Source organism: Tigriopus californicus, chromosome 2 (assembly GCF_007210705.1).
Source record: "Tigriopus californicus strain San Diego chromosome 2, Tcal_SD_v2.1, whole genome shotgun sequence".
NCBI classification, from domain to species: Eukaryota; Metazoa; Arthropoda; class Copepoda; order Harpacticoida; family Harpacticidae; genus Tigriopus; species Tigriopus californicus.
This window is the reverse complement of record NC_081441.1, coordinates 6,759,607-6,777,301: the sequence shown is the minus strand read 5'-3', so window position 1 is coordinate 6,777,301 and position 17,695 is coordinate 6,759,607. Positions and strand designations below refer to the sequence as shown.

The following is a 17,695-nucleotide window of genomic DNA, read 5'->3' as shown; positions in this document are numbered from 1 at the left end:
ATAGCATATACGACTCGTAGACAAAGTTCCTTCTATCAACTCTATCATCGGAATGGCTCCTTGGTTCAGTTTCAGTCCAGCAAGCTCTAAATCGACTCGAGAAGTAGGGGGGGAAGCGGTGCCAAATAATGTGAAAGGGGTCCTCTGTTGGGACCTCCGTTGGTTTCTCTGTTCTCCTTCTCGTCTTCCTTTTCCTTTCATTTGTCAGACCATCAGATGTGGTCATCATCACCAGGGCCGGGCCTGTTGCTTCTTCCTTCCATCGTTCGTCTCATGGCCTCATCTTTTTTTTTGCATATGCAGATGTCAACAAGGAAAACAAATCTCAAACTTTGCATTGAAGACTCGAATAGAAGAATGGAAGAATAACACAAATTCTGTCCCTTCTGTACCCTTTCCTCAATCTCGTAAGTTAAATTTAGTGAGTGAGTGAGTGAGTGAGCGAATGAGCGTGTTGGCTCGCTCTCCTTGAGGTACTGGTTCAGAAGCGACCTCCACTACTATCGTGGGTCGCTCTGTGGGCTTGCTTTGGAGCCGAGGACGAATCATCATTGTAATGTGTGCCAAGTTAGTATACCCGCGAGAGGAAACCAGAAGGCTGGTATTGATTGGTTAGCCCCTGCCGGCCGGACAGCCTTGGGACCGTGGTCATTATATTAGCCTCAAGACTGAGTTCGACTTGGTGGAAATGAGCCTCAAAATGAGGAGATATGGCAGCATCCTACTTATGTAGTGGGGCACGCGACATTTTTCCTAGGCTTAGACGGGGGATCCACCAGTGCTACGACAGTTTGGGCGGGTCAATCCAGCATTGGACCATGATTTGTCATTGGTAGGTGATCTCCCCCCTCAAAATGTTGTGCTGTGGTCGTGAGAAAGATTCGGGGAGGGACATGAAGTCCGCTCAAAACACGCCCTCCCGTCAACCGATGAACATGCCTTACCCACAACAGCAGAAGCCTCATCCTCAGCAACCCGGTTTAGCACCACCCCCGTTGAGCCAGCCCATCCGCCACCCAGGACTGATGCCTGTCGCACAAATGAACAACAGCTTTGATGACCAAGGGAAAAAGGTATGTAACCGGGGGGGGGGAGGGTAGGCGCAATAGTTTGATAATAATTGTGTTCCTCCTCCTTCGAACACTGCATACACTCCGAGTGACTGCTTACTTACCGAATGTTTTTCATTCGATAGCCGAGTGGAATCTCTGAAGAGGTATTCCGTCAACTGGAAACGGTGCAGAATCGGTATGATTCGACAACAGCAGAGGCCTTTCGGATGGTCCAGAAATCAGGAGAGATGGTGGTTCGAACTTTGGATCCGAGGCAATTTATTCGGTTGGCCAGTGAGACTGCTCCCAAAATCAACATTGATACAAATGTAAGTAATCATGCTTTGGGAGGAGTGAAGAAATCGATGGAGGCCTGCAATTGCGGCTGCTCTTGTTTCCAGGACCCGGATTCTGTCACCACCTTCGTGGAGATTGTTAAACGACCAGGCCAAACTTTAGGTCTGTACATTCGTGAGGGCAACGGGATCGATCGCACGGACGGAGTCTTCATTTCACGAATAGCCATTGATAGTGCCGTGTATAGTAGTGGTTGTCTCCAATTGGGCGATGAAATCTTGGCCGTGAATCTGGTGGATGTCACTCGAATGAGTTTGGATGATGTAGTGATAATTATGAGCATCCCCCGACGTCTTGTTTTGACAACAAGGCGGTCTCGGGTTCGAGGCTATTTGGGCAACGGTCAGAACGGAGGGTTTGTGGACAGTGGGAAGGCCACTCCACCTGTGGTAGTGTACAAAGGGGACCGAAACGACTTGGGCACGTATCACCGAGGTGATTACGACACGAATCCAGTCGACTCGCCTCGAGGACGTGATTATATGCCTTACAGAGATTCGAGAACGCTCACTTGGGATCGAAACCCAAAGCCTGATCGGAATGATCCCAAGTACTTTCCAGTCAATAGTCTCCCACGGCAAAGTGTTCCTCCCAACGGTCGACCCGTGGGGAATGGTGCCCGTCCTTACGTCGGCAACTCGGTCAACGAGCCCTACATGCCTAGTGGGCGGGCCGAAGACGCCTCAGTCATGCCCCCTCCAATGCGCGAGCTGAATACGGGCTATCCTCCAATGGAAACCAGATACATATCCAACTCAAATGATAATGGATATGGGTACACAGGTCCGGCTGTTGTCGCGCCAGACTATAATAACTATGGTGCTGAAGACGATCCCAACTTGCCTGGTCGGGGACAACGCCTGCTTCAACGGATGGGAAGCGACCCCTCGGCCCACTACTCAAACTCAATGGGTCGACACTCAGTTTCGAGCCCCTCGGGTGGGAGGCGAGCTAATACCTTGCAGTATCCCTCACGACACCAGTATTCACGAGGATCCCTCGGATCTGCACAACCTCGATCTCGTAACTACTCTGGGTTTGATTATGCATCGGACACTGAGGCACTCCAATCCCCGGGGATGTCCATGCGGATGTCACGAACTGCAGGGCGGGGTTTCCCCGTGTCTTCGACTAGATCCAGTTCTTTGCCTCGCACGTTCCAGCGTGAAGCGTTGTTAAGACATCCAGAACTGAGTATGGAAATGGATCGTCTTATTCCCGATCCAGGAAATCTCTCTGGGTTATCCACCGACGATCAACTGAGTGACCCTGGGGCCAACTCTGCCCCTGAATCAATTGTAACTGCCAGGAGAAGAGGTACGTATATGGCTTAAGTATATGTGTAGACTGCTTAAGACGGACAGATAGTGGCATCGTTAATCATTAGTTCACTACATTCATGGCAATTGATTGGAATCGGCTCGAAGTTCAGGAATTCAACCGAATGGCTCCAATTCTTGGTTAACGGAAGTCGTCGCTCAACTTGTAGTAAAGTTAATCGGTGGTTGGCCTTGGATTGGTTGAACTAAGTACTCGAAGTTGAAAGTGTTTGTAGAAAAACATAAACAATAATCAACTTGCGCCACCTTTCTTAAAAGTCTGCAACAAACGGTGTACCAATTTGTGATTAAAGGAGGAGTAATAGTTTGATAACTCTTTGGATGCAGTCTCAGTTGTCATTGCGCGCAGGAAACCCAGAAAAGTTATGCGCTAATTAGAAAAGATGAGTGAATATTAAACCTTAGCATATCACAAATTTAGCTCGTCTATTAATGATTTTCTCGACCTCTGCTCACTATTTTGTACATATCATAATGCGTGTGCAAAATGTAAAACTGTTTCAATCATTTGACAATAGCAAACCGTTAAATCCACAAAAAGAGGATACTAATTATGCATCAACTTATTCATATTTCATGGTCCGTGTCCCTGTTCATGAATGAGGCACCTTTCATGATTTCAGGTTACCGATCTCCATCTTCCTACTCTGCAATGGGGGCTGAGGCCTATCAGAACCGAGGGGGACGATCATCATCCAACGCATTAGCTGTAAATCCGAGGAGAGAAATGAGACGAACTCCATCCACAAGTGCAATTTACGAAACTCTCAGACGATCTCGAGAATTGAGGGAAACCTTAAGCCGACCGTCTTCGCGATTGTCATTCGATAATATTCCCGATAAATTAAGAGACCCAGTGGTGAGTCCCAAGAAAACGAAGCCTGGCGCACAATAGTGTATAGTTTCAAGCATGCGCTCACACCTTGATGTAATGGTTTTTTTTTTCATCTCAATCAAAGGCTGATGCGCAGTATTACTCCGATTCCGAGCATCATTACACTGGAGCAACCTATGGCCAAAGACAAGAGCTTCGTCGTTTGCGTAATCGCACTATTTCTGGCCTGGAACATTTGCGATCCTCGACCGATGATCCAAACATCCCATCAAGTCGACCATCATCTGCTCAGGATCGAGTCATTACGCCCTCATTCGCCAACGAGAAAGATAATGGTCAAAGCTTTATCGACTTCAACCCTGCTGGTGAGTTTCGTTAATCGTTCTTATTATGGGTGTATGTGTATTTGGGTGTGTGTATGTGAATGTGTGTGTGTGTGTGTTTACGTGTGATGTGCGATGTCAATCTGGGCCATCGCCATCGATAGCACAACACACCTTAGCCATCAATCACTCATTTTAAACCTATCGGTGTGTAGATTTCATCAAGTACAAATCTGAGGCTATTCCTGAAAACGGTGGCGTGCGGTTAAGCGGAATCCTCAATTTACATCTATTGGCGGGTCGAGGACTACGCACTGGGGGCCGTTCAAGGCGCATTCGAGATCTCTATTGTGTGGTTGAAGTCGATCACATCCATAAAGCGCGAACAGTGGTCCGTAGTGGCGGCATCAATTTTGATTGGGACGAACGGTAAAGCAGATCCACCTCAGAGTTCAATTTTTAACCATCCATCTTGAACCCCGTGAGACCATAACGAACGACTTCTACCATTCCAGATTCGAACTGGATATGGCCAATAACCTGGAGGTGGAGTTCCTGGTCTACTCTTGGGATCCCCAGCTTCGCCACCGTCTCTGCTACCGTGCTTCGCTGCGTCTGGCCACGCTCTTCGGAAAAGGCCAGACCTTTCAGCAAGTGGCCTTGCGGCTCCATCCCGCGGGCACACTCTATCTCACCCTAAGCTTCCTGCCACTTACTGAGGCCTACGATCGAGCACGATACCAGCAAGCCGGTCAAAAGCTATTCGGCGTGGATCTTGAAACCGTATTGGAACAAGAGGCCAACGGGTACCTAGTGCCCACCATCTTGAAGCGCTGCGTGGACGAAATCGAGCGCCGCGGTTTGGACATCATCGGGATCTATCGCTTGTGCGGAGCTGAAACCAAGAAGAATATGCTCCGCTTGGCGTTTGAGGAAGCGCCAGAAACGGTGGACCTAAGTTCGGAGAATGTGCCTGATATCAATGTCATCACAGGTAATTTGGACCACAATCTCATTGCCACTTGAAAATAATCCCTTTGAGCTTGCTTTATATCAATCTATAGGACTGGTGAAGGAGTATTTGCGTGAGCTACCTCAGCCTGTGTTCACCAATTGTTTGTATCAAATGCTAGTGGATGCCATGGGTGTTTTCCTGCCTCACGACCCAGACGGGAATGCCAAACTGGTATTCTCGATTCTTGACTGTCTTCCCAAAGCCAACAGGGTAAACTGAATGTTGAAATCATTACTTTTGTGATCGTATTGTCTGTCCATCAGGGTATGGTATAGAAAAACAGGTTGGATGCGTCGTTCCCAATAACAGAGATCAAGGGTTGTGGTGGCGTAAAATCAGTTTGTCGGAGGTAGTTTACAAAGGAAATAATGATGATTTAAGAGAAGGTTATAGACAGTTTTACCTCGCCAGAAGTATGTTGGAATTGTAAGTACTGTGTCAAATTCGGAGATAGAAGGAATTTAGAATTGTGAGTCATCAGGATTGAGCACAATTGTTCCATCAAAATGTTTCTAGACCATACATATCCCCAAAGGGCTGGTTGTTGGAATAAAAGGGTATGCAGCACATTGGAGGAAAACAGCATTTGTCGATTCCCAAGCGTCAATAATCAGTGAGATGGTTTCAAGTGTACGAAAATCTTTCTCTACATATGATGTCACAATTTTACAGAACTGCCTGGTCCACATCATGGATCATCTGGCCCGAGTCACCGCCCAATGCACCCGGAACAAGATGAACCCGCAAAACTTGGCCATTTGTTTCGCCCCCGTGCTCATGCTTGAGATGAATGATAGAAATCCGGCCGCTGTGCCAAACATATCAGAGCCAATCCAAATCCTGAAATATCTCATCGAAATATGGCCCAAAACCCAGGAATAGGCGGTTGCAGCGATGGGTGGCGGTGGTTTTTTTTGACGGGGGGCAGGCTATGATCAATGATAATCCTGGATCACGCCTAACCGGCTTCCGGCTTCAGTGAATCTTATGTATGTGTAGTTATCTCATGTGCAATAGTGGGTGTGTCTCATTGAACTCGTCGCCCTGAAATGAATCGCCTAGAAGGCAAGGAAGGAATAGCCCACCTTCCGTTCGCGCTCGACCCAACAAGCGAGAACCTTTCCTGTCGAAGCAAGAAGGCGAAATTTGAAACGGCAATTCTTAAGGGTTATGAAAATTCAAAAACCTGCCACAACACACTTACAATGAAGAAGAAACATCAACAACCAACCAACCAACCAACCGACTTCTCCTTGCATGGAACACAAAAGGGACGAAGAAACAGTCATTCCTGATCCTTCCACTCGTGATAAGACATTATGATTACCATGATTAATATTGTCACTGTTCTTTTCATATTGTTACGATTATGAACACTCCATTGAATTGCTAACCACACCACTCCACTCGATTATGATGAATTGTTACGAACATTTTCACCCTTCCACAACGCTTCTAGTTCACCAATCAAATCTTGTTATGAATCATCATCGTTCATCACCGTCAGCACACCAAGATACGTTGTCAATGCACTTTTTTATATTTTGCTACTTCCACTTGCACACAGCACGCGTCCTACATACGCCACCTCATCTCTATAATTCCCTTTAATATCACCAGTATTATGATTATCATCATTATTCTTATCATTATTGCCACACCACTATTTTAATCATTGTTATTGCAACCAAGCACCAACCACATCCATCAAAACATTGGGGATTTTTCCTATTTCTTCCAACATGATCTATCAGACCTGCACGTACTACAACGACGCATGTTACTGCGTATGTATTGTACTGTGTTCATGATGCACGGCCCGGTTCAGATATTTATTAATGCCTCCTACCCGACAGTAGCCGATCACGTGATTGTACCTTCACACACATATCAATTGATTTGACCTTCAAAGTCATTTCTGTTTCCAACCTATCATTCGACGGGAAATTAACACACTTGTATAGCTTTGGGCTTCAAGGGAACTATTATGTATTATTTGCATTCTCATTTATCTTGTGAAAGAGCTTCTTGAGCAATTTGGGAGCGTTGTTGGGGAATTGTAGGTCTTGAATTTCAATTTGACCAAATTGCAATCATGAAACGAGGGGACCTTCCATTATTCTTGGACTTAATCCAAGGGCCCGCCTAAATCCCGGCCACAAATCCTTACGGTTGGTGTTGTTGTTGTTGTTCCTCCAATGCTCTTGATTTTGTTTTGGATCCTGTTGACCCTACTAACCATTTTTTTTAAATCTTAGCATATTTATGGTCGAGGAGACAATGTACATACAAAACTTATGTTCTTAAGAAGAACTCCTTGAATGTTGCAAGTTGTTAATCGAATTGAAACGCCCCAATCATTATTGCTACGTATTGTTCAACATTATGAAACAAATGACAATAATAAGAATGTTGCAACATGAATCATCTCGCACATGATGCAAGTAGCAGTCCACTGCCAAAACCGTGTGCACCTAGAATAGAAGTAGTAGCCAGATTCTAAACACACATACAACAATACTCTAGTCAGACCCTCAAAACAAGCCATACTCAAGGATCACCTACGATCAATACTATCTATGTAACAAATCTAGGGATTCTGGTTGTCGTGGTTGTGGTTGTTGTTGTAATTGTACTATCATCATTACTAGAGTTATCATGTCCGTATTACTAACACAATCAATAACCATCACCATTCAGATATCCCGACTGACGACTGTACTAGTTATCCGTTCAAGATGATCTCTCTTTTTCTCATTCATGAACACCTCTGTTCAAAAATGGCAACAACAGCAACCAAATTAGCAACAAATACCACCATACCCTATATGATAACCTTAAAAATGGTTATATCGCTAACTTCTAACATTTTCATTCCACGTCGTTTCCATCTACTATCATCAGACACAACTATCAATCGTTGGAAAACAAACGCTAAGACAATAATCATAAGTGACGATTATTATTGATGAAAGTACTAATACAATTTGTTATAACTTGTTAAAAAGTCTAGTTTTGTGTTGCGAATTCAAGCTATTGAATGAGGTTACTACAATAATGTCGTTGTTGGTGGTCTATGAGCAATGGTAATGTTCAATTCTAAAACGTATAGAAATCCTGGGAATTCGACCTAGAACTTATTTCTAGCCCGTTCGATCCAATCTCTCATATGCGTGGTACGGGTGTAGACACCGGGGAATTCGGCTTTTCCACAACCAATGCCCCACGAGACCACGCCCACTTGAACCCAGTTATTGCCCTCACCCAACATGAAAGGTCCGCCGCTGTCACCCTATGAAAGCAAACAGAATGATTAGGAATATTCGAATCATGCACTATCCATACGTAGATGAGGTTTTGAGGTTTTGAAATTTCGACCGATCCAGGTTCAGGTCACCCACTCACATTGCAGGAGTCCTTGCCCTTCTTGCCCGCACACATCATGAACGACTTAATACCCGCGGGAGAGACACCTTTGTAGATCTTGTCGCACTGGTCGTTATCCCAAATCTTCATCGTCAACTCTTGGAGGACGTCGGGCTGAGGGCCATTTTCTCGGAGACTGCCCCATCCCACCACGGTCCCAAGTTGTCCAGTGTAGAGGCTCTGTCCGCTGGGCAAGCACACGGGACGAATCGTATCATTCATGGACACGGGAACGGCATTCTTCATGGTGATAATCGCGATATCATCGTACTGAAACAATCAAGGAACTTGTTCACGTCCGTTTCAAATACGTACAAGGAAAGATGGTTGCTGGTTTAAGAGGTTGCTCGGCATTTATGTCCGAAAACAACTTTCCTTCCTTAAATCCGCAGGATTGGGCCCAAATACATTTGCAAAGAATCATTTGGAAATACTTGATTCGAAGGAAATGGTGACAATGGCGTTTTTTTTTAACTCTTGTTCCGGGGCTTAATGAAATTACAATGACGCTAGGAAAAATGTCTTTTGAATTGGGGTTGTATTGATTTATTTCGAAAATAGCCCTACACGGAACAAGCATTTTTTACTTGGTTCTGACCTCTCAAATTATGAGTATTTCAACGAGCATTTACGAGCAGTCGAAAGCATGTCACTTACTGTAGACCTCGATGGCTCGATTGATTTTGACACTTTTGATAACTTTCTAGTCATTGCTCAGGTCGATGGGTGACAGTCCTGTGGAAGTTATGTTTCCTGAGCGATCTAATTCGGGACAGCTCAAGTCATTGAGCATGTTAAAAAGAGGGGAACCTCTTCAACGGTTCACAGTCAAACATTGTTTTCAAGAATTTCTTAAAACTTGCTCCATTAATTTCCATGAGGGAGTGCAATAACTCCAACCACAAGCAAACAAAGATGGGAGACAATCGTAATTAGGTCCATGCTTTGGATATTGAACAACCGATTATTTATTTAATCAACCGTAGCATTAGTATCGTTGGTTTAGTTGTTTTGTTCATTCCTAGACACAGTGGTTCAAATGCCGTTAACATTTCAAGAGAAATATCCAAATATAACTTGACATTTTCTTAACTCGCAAATCCACAAAGACGAACTTTGATGTTTTGTTTCATGGATTTGCAACTCAGATTAAAACCTTTCAAGCCCACATGACAGTTTTATCGATTGTTTAAATTGTTAACTTGGTGTAATTTTAATAGTTCCAAAGTAGCTTTCAAAATTTCCATACTTTGAGGGAGGGTAAATAAAATATTTACCATTTTGAGCTATCTTTAGATTAAACAATAAAAAAAAGAATTTTTTTCAAGGCAATGATCAATGAATTGTCTTGCTCACCAGCGATTAAGTGGACAGTCAAGAGCAACCGAATCAAGGCCAAGAAAGTGGGGTGGCTTAGCAGCAGGGAAACAAGGAAGGAGTTTTCAGGAAACATTGCACTTACCAAGGTGTCGGAACTGAATCCCACGTGGCGAACTACCCGAGCCGCTGGCGATTCGAAAAGAGCAGTCTCGCCCCGAGTTCGGATGTTGTGCTCACCAAGGCGAATGGAGAGATTTTGTACATCAGTCTTGGTTAATCTGTAATGAGAAAGAGGTGTCGGGTGCATTTGTTTCGAATTCCTTCTTCTTCTTCTTTTTCTTCAAAGCTTAACTTACTGAGCAACGCAATGAGCCGCAGTCAAAATGTGAGTGGAATCAATGAGGGATCCGCCGCAGAACTGACGACCCCGAAGCAGAAGAGCAGCGATCCAAGGCCATTCGTTCTTGTCGGCAGGCCATCCATTCACTACTCGCAAGGGATGCTCGCCCTCGATTCTTTGGACAGATTCAACGTCGTCTCCGCTCTCGGTGTATCGCACGGGATAATGACGGCCAACTCCGCAAACGCTTTGGCCCGCACTCGGAGAGCTGAGCGAGGGTGCGTTTGTGACCGGGGAGGGAGTGGTAGGACTGGGAGTCGTGCTAGGTGTCGTGGGTGCCTGAGTGGGAGTTGTGGGTGGATGGGTAGGAGCAGTGACTGGGACAGTTCCCGGTGTAGGCTGAACTATGCCTGGAGCGGCTCCAATTCCCGGGTAGATGCCACCCGCTCCAATGCCAGGAGTGCCAAAACCGGGTGTGCCAAAGCTTTGAGTTCCTTGACCAGGTGACCAAGGATAGGTTCCACCTGGATACAGTGGGATGCCAGTACCGGGTGGATATTGGGGAGCGAAGGGATAGCCCCCACCCCCAAATTGCCGTGTTGTACAACATATTCCAGCCATTGATTGTCGAGTGGAAGGCTCAGTCATCAAGCAGTTGTCCCTCTCACCCATCATCCAGCTGGGCATATCAGCTTTATAATGAAGCAGAGGGAAGCAGGACTTCATTGTCACACATTGACCGGTCCTTTAAAATGAGGGAATAATTTTTAACTGAATCTCATCGAACTTCATGTGGTGTGCGTAATGGTGAGGGTGTCTTACTCTCCAGAAGATTTGAAGCAAGCATTGCTTCCCCCCGAGGGGAACGGGTTGACTTGTGCCCAAGGCCAATACAATTGGCGGGCAAATCTCTTCTGGGATTGATAACCAATGGGATCAGCTAGAAGGAAAGAGAAAAGAAATGCCATCAGCTCAAGGAACGAGAATCGTTAGTTATCGTATGAGTTAGTAGGTAAGGTATCATAAAGAACACGAAAGAAAGCGATGTACGACAATGTCATCCATGATTTATTTCTGATTCGGTTTTCGGGCACTAATATTCGGACAAGATTCTTCGGATCCAGGGAATCATTTCGGTGACTCTTGTATAGACACCGGGATATTGCTGCCGCGCACATCCAATGCCCCAGGAGACGATCCCAATTTGACTACAACGATCGTTCTCACACTTGAACAAAGCTCCACCACTATCGCCCTGTAAAGCAACCTCATGTAGGATTGTTCCAAAACGCTATCAAAGAAGGTGGTCTGGGTCACTTACACTACAGGAATCTTTATTTCTTGAGGCAGCACAGATCATGCTACTGGTGATGCCTCCGGGAGCGTTTGAACCGTAACTTTGTCGGCACTCATCATTTCGCCACACCTTGACATCCACTTTTCTCAACCGGGACGATTGCGACCCTTTTTCGGAGATGCTGCCCCAACCCGCCACTTGAACTGTCTCGCCAACAAACAATTTACTGGTATCCTCTTCCAAGCAAATGGGTTGAACGGAGTCTGAGTATGTGATGGCGTCTTTCAGGACTAAGATAGCCACATCATTATGCTACAAGAAGATAAATGCCCTGCGTTAGCAATCAAAAATGCTACGATGCCAAAGTTGATAGACCCTACCAAAGTGGATGTCTTGAACGACTTGTGTCTGATAATTGTGGATACTCGACTTTGTTGCTCAGGGCCAATGGTTTCGCCACGCACTCGAAGATCGTGGTCGCCGAGATACACTCTCATCCTCTTGAGATCCATCTCGTCAAAGCTGAAGAACGAAAAGGCCACATCATAAACTAGAGCTCCGGGGTTTTTTTTTGACAGGTTTCTATTCTGAACGACTTGTCTTACTGCTCAATGCAATGGGCGGCAGTAAGAATGTGTTTTCTGTCCAAAAGGGAACCGCCACAAAACTGGCGACCTTTCATGAAGAGTGCAACCTTAAAGATTCAGAATCCAATTTGACTTGGGGTTCTTCATAAGTTAAGTAAGCATTGTCTCATAGTTCACCATGAAAGGAAACTCGTTCGTTGCAGCCTCTTGGCCGTTGACAATTCTGATCAGATTGCTCAGAGCAGGCCGCTTGCCGCAATTCTCGTTGATTTGAGCGTCCAGAGGGAATTCATCCAGATCAAATGGCTCCTCATTTTTCAACTCTTCCAATTGATCCAAAAGGTCTTGCTTGATGTCTTTCTCTGAACAGCAGATGCCAAAAACCTACGTATGTGAATAATTCTTCAAGCTCCATGGAGGTGACTGCTTTGACTGGTTCCAACGTCAAGGCTTACCTGCTTTCCATTGACCGTGTCATAAGCACAAGTGTCGTAGGTGCCGTAGGAGGCCGTCTCCGTTGGGCCAAAGTCAAACAAGCGGAAGTAAGGGTAGCATCCCTTGACTGTGGTACACGTTCCATTCCTGAGAGAAGGGAGTATTGGACGTATAGGTGAGGGGCTCGTGTTCAGATAATCGATGTTCTCGCCAATGTAGATGTAGATGAACAGAAAGAACACACTTACTTGCCCTCGTTAGTCACGCAGGGGTTCCCGAGCAGAGCTGCCGCAAGATCTTCTTGACCAGATGGGGTCAACTCGGGGGATTGAAGTGGCGGCACGGCGCCAGGCTGTCTCAAAGTCTGTCTCAGGAATGGCGCAACATTGGGATGATTGACCCCTGGAGAAGCAAATGCCTGGGATGGCAAAGGCTGGAACAAGGGTAAGCCCGGTGTTTGAAGCGGGAACTGCCGTGCATGACGAGCTTTTGGTTCACCATTTAGTTGCCCTTGACCCAGCCCAGCCCAGCCACCTTTAAGGTTTTTGGATCCACCCAGGTCCCCATCTCCATTGTCAACTGGCAAGAGGATACAAGAAAGGATTCTCGTTTAGTCCATAAAATCAGGTAGAACCGAGGTCGTCATCGTCGTTGTCGTCGACATCATCATCATCGTCATCACCATCATCACCATCGTCACCATCATCATCATTATCATCATCTTAACCACTATTGCGTGCAAGCATTGATTAGTTTTTGCTAAATGAAATTTAGCACATGCATGAGTAACTGAAAGCTAAATTGCGTTTCACTTCAAACGAATCGGCGCTACAACTAGAGCAGAAAGCCAAATTCGCGAGACGCTAAGCTAGCTCCAGCTAGATGTCGATTTGTCCAAGTAGATGATGGATGGTTAGATGAAAATTGGCTAGATGGATGTTGAGATGGATTGCGGGACGACTGGACGACACAAACACACATCCACACACACGCACGCACATCCACGCACAAGGCTCTTGAAGACAAGCAAAGAAGGAAGACGGAGGCGGGGACCGCTAAACCGGGATGGACGACATCTCAAACAAACAAGATTTTCGGCAGACGCCGAAACCAGAATTATCACGCACGAAAGATCAGAAGCACGATAAGGCAGGCTCTTTCGGATGCCCAAGGCGAGAAAAAAAATGGAGAAGAAACCAAAAAACTGCGAAGAGGAGACGCGACGGTTGATATCTCGGAAACTCGTCTGACAAGCCACCAAAGAGAGAAGGGCGTCTCCCCGTACTTAAAAAGTGGTTCTAAAAAGCCTGGCCTACTACCCACACAAGTTTACAAATTTTAGTCGAAAGGGGCCAATCGAACAATGACCCGTCTTTGATATGATGTCACAAGTCAGCGACCCACCATACACAGAACACAAAGGAAAGGTGTATATGATCTACAAGTACGTACCCTGTCCAGTTTATATTTCCACAAAGCTAGTTAGTTCTAGAATGTGGTTAATGGAATGGACCGAAGCGCCATTATTGGGAGACTTCAACGAGCTGTTCATTCGCAATCGAAATAAATGCATGAACGTTAAACACTTTCCTAACTATTGTGATGCCTACACATAATGCTATTGGTATTTGAATTGTACAAATCAATCAAGTAAGGCCACTTTCAAACCTTTTCCTACCTCGAGATCTCTCGCTTGGATTCAAGAATTTGGGACACAACGTAATTTCAACCCGGGCCAGGAAATGATACCTACCTACATTTACAATAACACGGCCTAGACAAAGATCTTTTTGGAGCCCTTACAACGATGATAAAATTGCAATGGAGCGACAAATTCTCAATTGTGAACGGTGTTAACCATGTTAGTAAGTAAATTTATGATGTGCATTACTGTATTGCGAACCCAAGAGGTCTTCCATTCCAACCCGATCGATCCGCGTTTGGCGAAACTTACCTTCGATCACATAGGCATCCCCGTCAATGAATTCTCGAGCGTAACTGAGTCCACAGAGAGCGAGGAATAAAGCTATTTTCAGCTCTCGTGAACTCCATGTCTCCTGTCTTCTTCGAGCCATGGTGCTAATAATTGGCTTGTGTACCCGTTGGGTTTCGATTTGAGACTAGCAACTTTCTTGGTGGTGAGGCCTAATATTTCCTCTCGAGACGAGTTTTCTCGCCTTCTTTATCAAGCAAGCACCGATCTGTAAGGTGCCTAAATCTAGTTCAGGCCTTGTGTCCGCCTTCGTCGCCGTCATTGCCATCATCATCATCGTCAACATCATCATCAACATTGTCAGCATCATGATCGCTGCCTCAGCCACCCCGAACACCACCCAACCGATTAGGCTCCACCAGGAATTTCGTTGGCTTCGAAGTCGACACAGCCAAAAGTGCTGCTACGGCTACATGGATGTGCTCTAAGTAGATAGGTATGTAGGTAGAGAGGTAGGTAGATAGATTAGACCCACCAACCTTCGAGACTTTCTCGCTACACCACAAACGATTCCATTTCGTCGTCGTTTTTGTCTCAACTGATACGGACTGATGGAAATGTGTACGTATTCAGCTCGACCACGGACGGACGGTGAAAATTCATTTTGCTGTGCTACGAAAGCTGCCGTTGGTTTTGCACGTTTCTAATGCTTCTACTGTTTTGCCTGTACGTACGAATACTTGGCGGATATACGTGGATACATAAGTACTAATAGTAGAAGTGTATAAGTGTAGTAATAGTAGTAGTAGTAGTGGTAGTAGTAGCAGCAGTGGTAGTGGTAGTAGTAGAAATAGTGATAGGCTCAGAACACTTGGGAAAGAGAACGAGATGGGTAGGTGGATAAGACTATGCCCCGACATTTCAGACGTAGAGGTATGCAGTCTCGTTAAATCCATCTTTCGGGTGATCTGACTGCCTCTCGTTTCAGTAAAGAAAGTTGACGAACCGTCCGAGAACTCGGCGCTCCAATTTTGGAGCTTCCCATCCAAACATGCCAACCTGAACAAGAACACGGAGAAGAGTCCGGCTAAGGAACAGATCAAAAGAAAATAATCATCGGTTATCACCGGCCAGTCAATCGTTCTTCAAACACGTTGCAACTTGGTTTCGTCGGTCAACTCTAAGTCTCCGTTTGATGAAGGAATTTCCCCCACCCAACTCAGCTCAGAATATTGTTCAATATTTACAAACTGATCTTCAAAACATCATACTGAACCACTAGCGGCAATCCTAGGTCATATTTACCGATGTGTTTACTGTCAATGGACACAGTCTCCAATCGCACGTATACTTATTGCCATTGTGAAGCCACTCGAGCATCAACATGATGAGATAGTGTACAGCCATAAATGATTAAGGGAGGAAGACGAAAGCTCTTTGATGGGAACGAAAAAAGATAGGAAAATGAAACAAACTACATCCCAAGAACCAAGGGTTAAATTGTTAAGGTTTTTTGATGAAGGATCCTACTGACTGAGCCTGTCTAACCACTGGTGGTAGTCAGTTTCATAGGCGAGCCATCCGTGTGCAGAAAGAGTGATACCGGATCTGACTTTTCGAGGGATACTCCCGAAGTGACTTGTTCGAAACCATTCTGAGCCAATATTTTGTTTCAATTTGAAACCTACTTGAATAACAGTATGCATGTTTTTCAAACGAAAACAAAACGTTTCCTTAACCGTGTAACGCCCGGAAATTCCTCCCGAATCCTTTGCCTAGCTAGGTATTTGAGAATATCAAGAAACCTGATTCCAAGATCACCCCTGGTCGTTCATTAGGCTCAGGAGTGTTTTATGTACACTCCTCTATTTGCATGGTGTCTACCCAACACGTGAAGAACGGAATGAACTTTTGATTTCATATTGATTACAAATTTAATTGCATAGTTAAAAAACTTTAAATAAATCATCTTTTACCTTGAACCAACAAAAATGCAATTGAATGAATAATTGACAAGTAGACTTGAAATCTGACGTAAATTCATTAGTCCATGATCCCACAAGAAACTACGAAATTAATCTTCCAAGATTATTACTGCAGAGTCAGAAAGAGATGATCTGATTCAATCATGACCGCCATATTGAGGCAAATCGGCCCATTCGTTGGCTTCAGATGACATTCTTTGGGCAAGAGTCATTTCCAGGACGTTGTCACCTACAATTGCGAGAATCTGTAAAATTAGGAATCAAATATCGATAGACCGTCTCGCTGGAATCTCTGAAACTTGTGGTTCATTGACTTCTCAGACATCAGAGATTGTCAACCATGCCAGTGGAGATTACATTTTAATATTTTTTACACTACATGCTTGCACAGGCAGTTATAGCATTAACGTTGAGTGAGCTGTTTTGGTCAGCTCAAATAAGTTCTCTTTTTTCCCTTTTGACATTTTTCAGTGTGTGATTTCCTGGTTGTATCAAGTAATTCAAAGACATCAAATTTACCTGATGATTTTATTCTCATCAAATTCATCGCACACAGGTGCCAGGAGGCAAATAATAATGTAACGATATGAATTTTACAAGAATATGACAAAAGACCAAGAAAAAATAAGAACAAGAAAAGGACTACTGTAAATAGTTTTAAATGCAGTACATTTCAGATTATGCCAGGAATGGGCCCCAAATCGCTTGTGTGAAACTATCTGTTTCATGTACCCTACATTTAAAGCCAATGAGACATGCTTCTCGCAATAAAGATTTTAAATAACAAAAGAATTGTCTTGTGATCTTCACATGAACTTGAATTATATATGTTAAATCTAAATTAAATAATTAAATTACTTATTCCCGTGTCAAAAGAGAGAGCGGCACCATGTTTCCAAGGAGCATTCAAACTAACAGCACACCCACATCTTGCATCAGTGGCTTGTCGGAATGCATCTGGTTTCAACTTTTAGTGGTATCTATGGAGATTGACACAGATATTAGTAGGACGGAGAATCTTTGCCCTTGATAAGCGCTTCCATTGGGCCATTGCCTTCCTTGTTTCTGAAAGTTGTTCATCGCCATTTGGTCATTTTTTATAAAATGACCGCGGGATTTGAGGCGTGTGATCTTGAAAAAGCCATCACCTTTAAAGCCTATTGGGTCGCCAAAGCGACCGCTGCCTGATGAGTAAGGTTATCAAAACTATGCATAAAAAAGAAAGTCTAGATGAAAATAAAGATATAAAAAACAAGTCTTATAACAATATGCTATGATTCCAGTGGATTAGAATCTGAACCGTAATCCAAGGCTAAACAGCCATTAGTCCCTCAAGTAATCAAAAGCCAGTGGCATTGAATACGTAACATAAAAGAGTAAAAATCTAGTTTTTTTTTTTTACTGCAACTGAATCGGTAACCAGTGAACATTGCAACTCCAGCCAATTGAA

At 44.6% G+C, this 17,695-nt stretch overlaps 2 protein-coding genes across 2 annotated transcripts; one reads left to right on the top strand and one right to left on the bottom strand.

Moving 5' to 3' along the window:
• Positions 1 to 658: 658 nt before the first annotated feature.
• Positions 659 to 7,346, top strand: LOC131892843 (rho GTPase-activating protein 100F-like). The gene is made up of 9 exons (XM_059242697.1): positions 659 to 1,073; positions 1,196 to 1,381; positions 1,454 to 2,726; positions 3,373 to 3,608; positions 3,709 to 3,949; positions 4,123 to 4,336; positions 4,423 to 4,901; positions 4,972 to 5,132; positions 5,595 to 7,346. The coding sequence occupies exons 1-9, from the start codon at positions 855 to 857 to the stop codon at positions 5,802 to 5,804; spliced, it is 3,219 nt and encodes a 1,072-aa protein (XP_059098680.1). The 5' UTR covers positions 659 to 854; the 3' UTR covers positions 5,805 to 7,346.
• Positions 7,347 to 7,835: 489 nt separating this feature from the next.
• LOC131892639 (uncharacterized) lies at positions 7,836 to 14,495 on the bottom strand. The gene is made up of 13 exons (XM_059242464.1): positions 14,282 to 14,495; positions 12,576 to 12,906; positions 12,348 to 12,474; positions 12,070 to 12,276; positions 11,911 to 11,999; positions 11,686 to 11,827; positions 11,330 to 11,617; positions 11,103 to 11,263; positions 10,831 to 10,983; positions 10,025 to 10,753; positions 9,811 to 9,946; positions 8,328 to 8,618; positions 7,836 to 8,214 (listed from the first exon to the last, which is right to left on the bottom strand). Exons 1-13 carry the CDS (start codon positions 14,400 to 14,402, stop codon positions 8,053 to 8,055), a joined length of 2,937 nt encoding a protein of 978 aa, XP_059098447.1. The 5' UTR covers positions 14,403 to 14,495; the 3' UTR covers positions 7,836 to 8,052.
• Positions 14,496 to 17,695: the final 3,200 nt, after the last annotated feature.

What these genes read in the sequence shown, in the direction of transcription:
- LOC131892843 (XM_059242697.1), top strand. Translation starts at nt 855, where the DNA reads ATGTTGTGCTGTGGTCGTGAGAAAGATTCGGGGAGGGACATGAAGTCC. An exon ending in AAATCAACATTGATACAAAT is followed by an intron (nt 1,382 to 1,453) that starts GTAAGTAATCAT and finishes TCTTGTTTCCAG; the next exon opens with GACCCGGATTCTGTCACCAC. An exon ending in GTCTTCCCAAAGCCAACAGG is followed by an intron (nt 5,133 to 5,594) that starts GTAAACTGAATG and finishes ACAATTTTACAG; the next exon opens with AACTGCCTGGTCCACATCAT.
- LOC131892639 (XM_059242464.1), bottom strand. Translation starts at nt 14,402, where the DNA reads ATGGCTCGAAGAAGACAGGAGACATGGAGTTCACGAGAGCTGAAAATA. An exon ending in GGATGCCTATGTGATCGAAG is followed by an intron (nt 12,907 to 14,281) that starts GTAAGTTTCGCC and finishes TCCTCTTGCCAG; the next exon opens with TTGACAATGGAGATGGGGAC. An exon ending in GAAATAAAGATTCCTGTAGT is followed by an intron (nt 11,264 to 11,329) that starts GTAAGTGACCCA and finishes GTTGCTTTACAG; the next exon opens with GGCGATAGTGGTGGAGCTTT.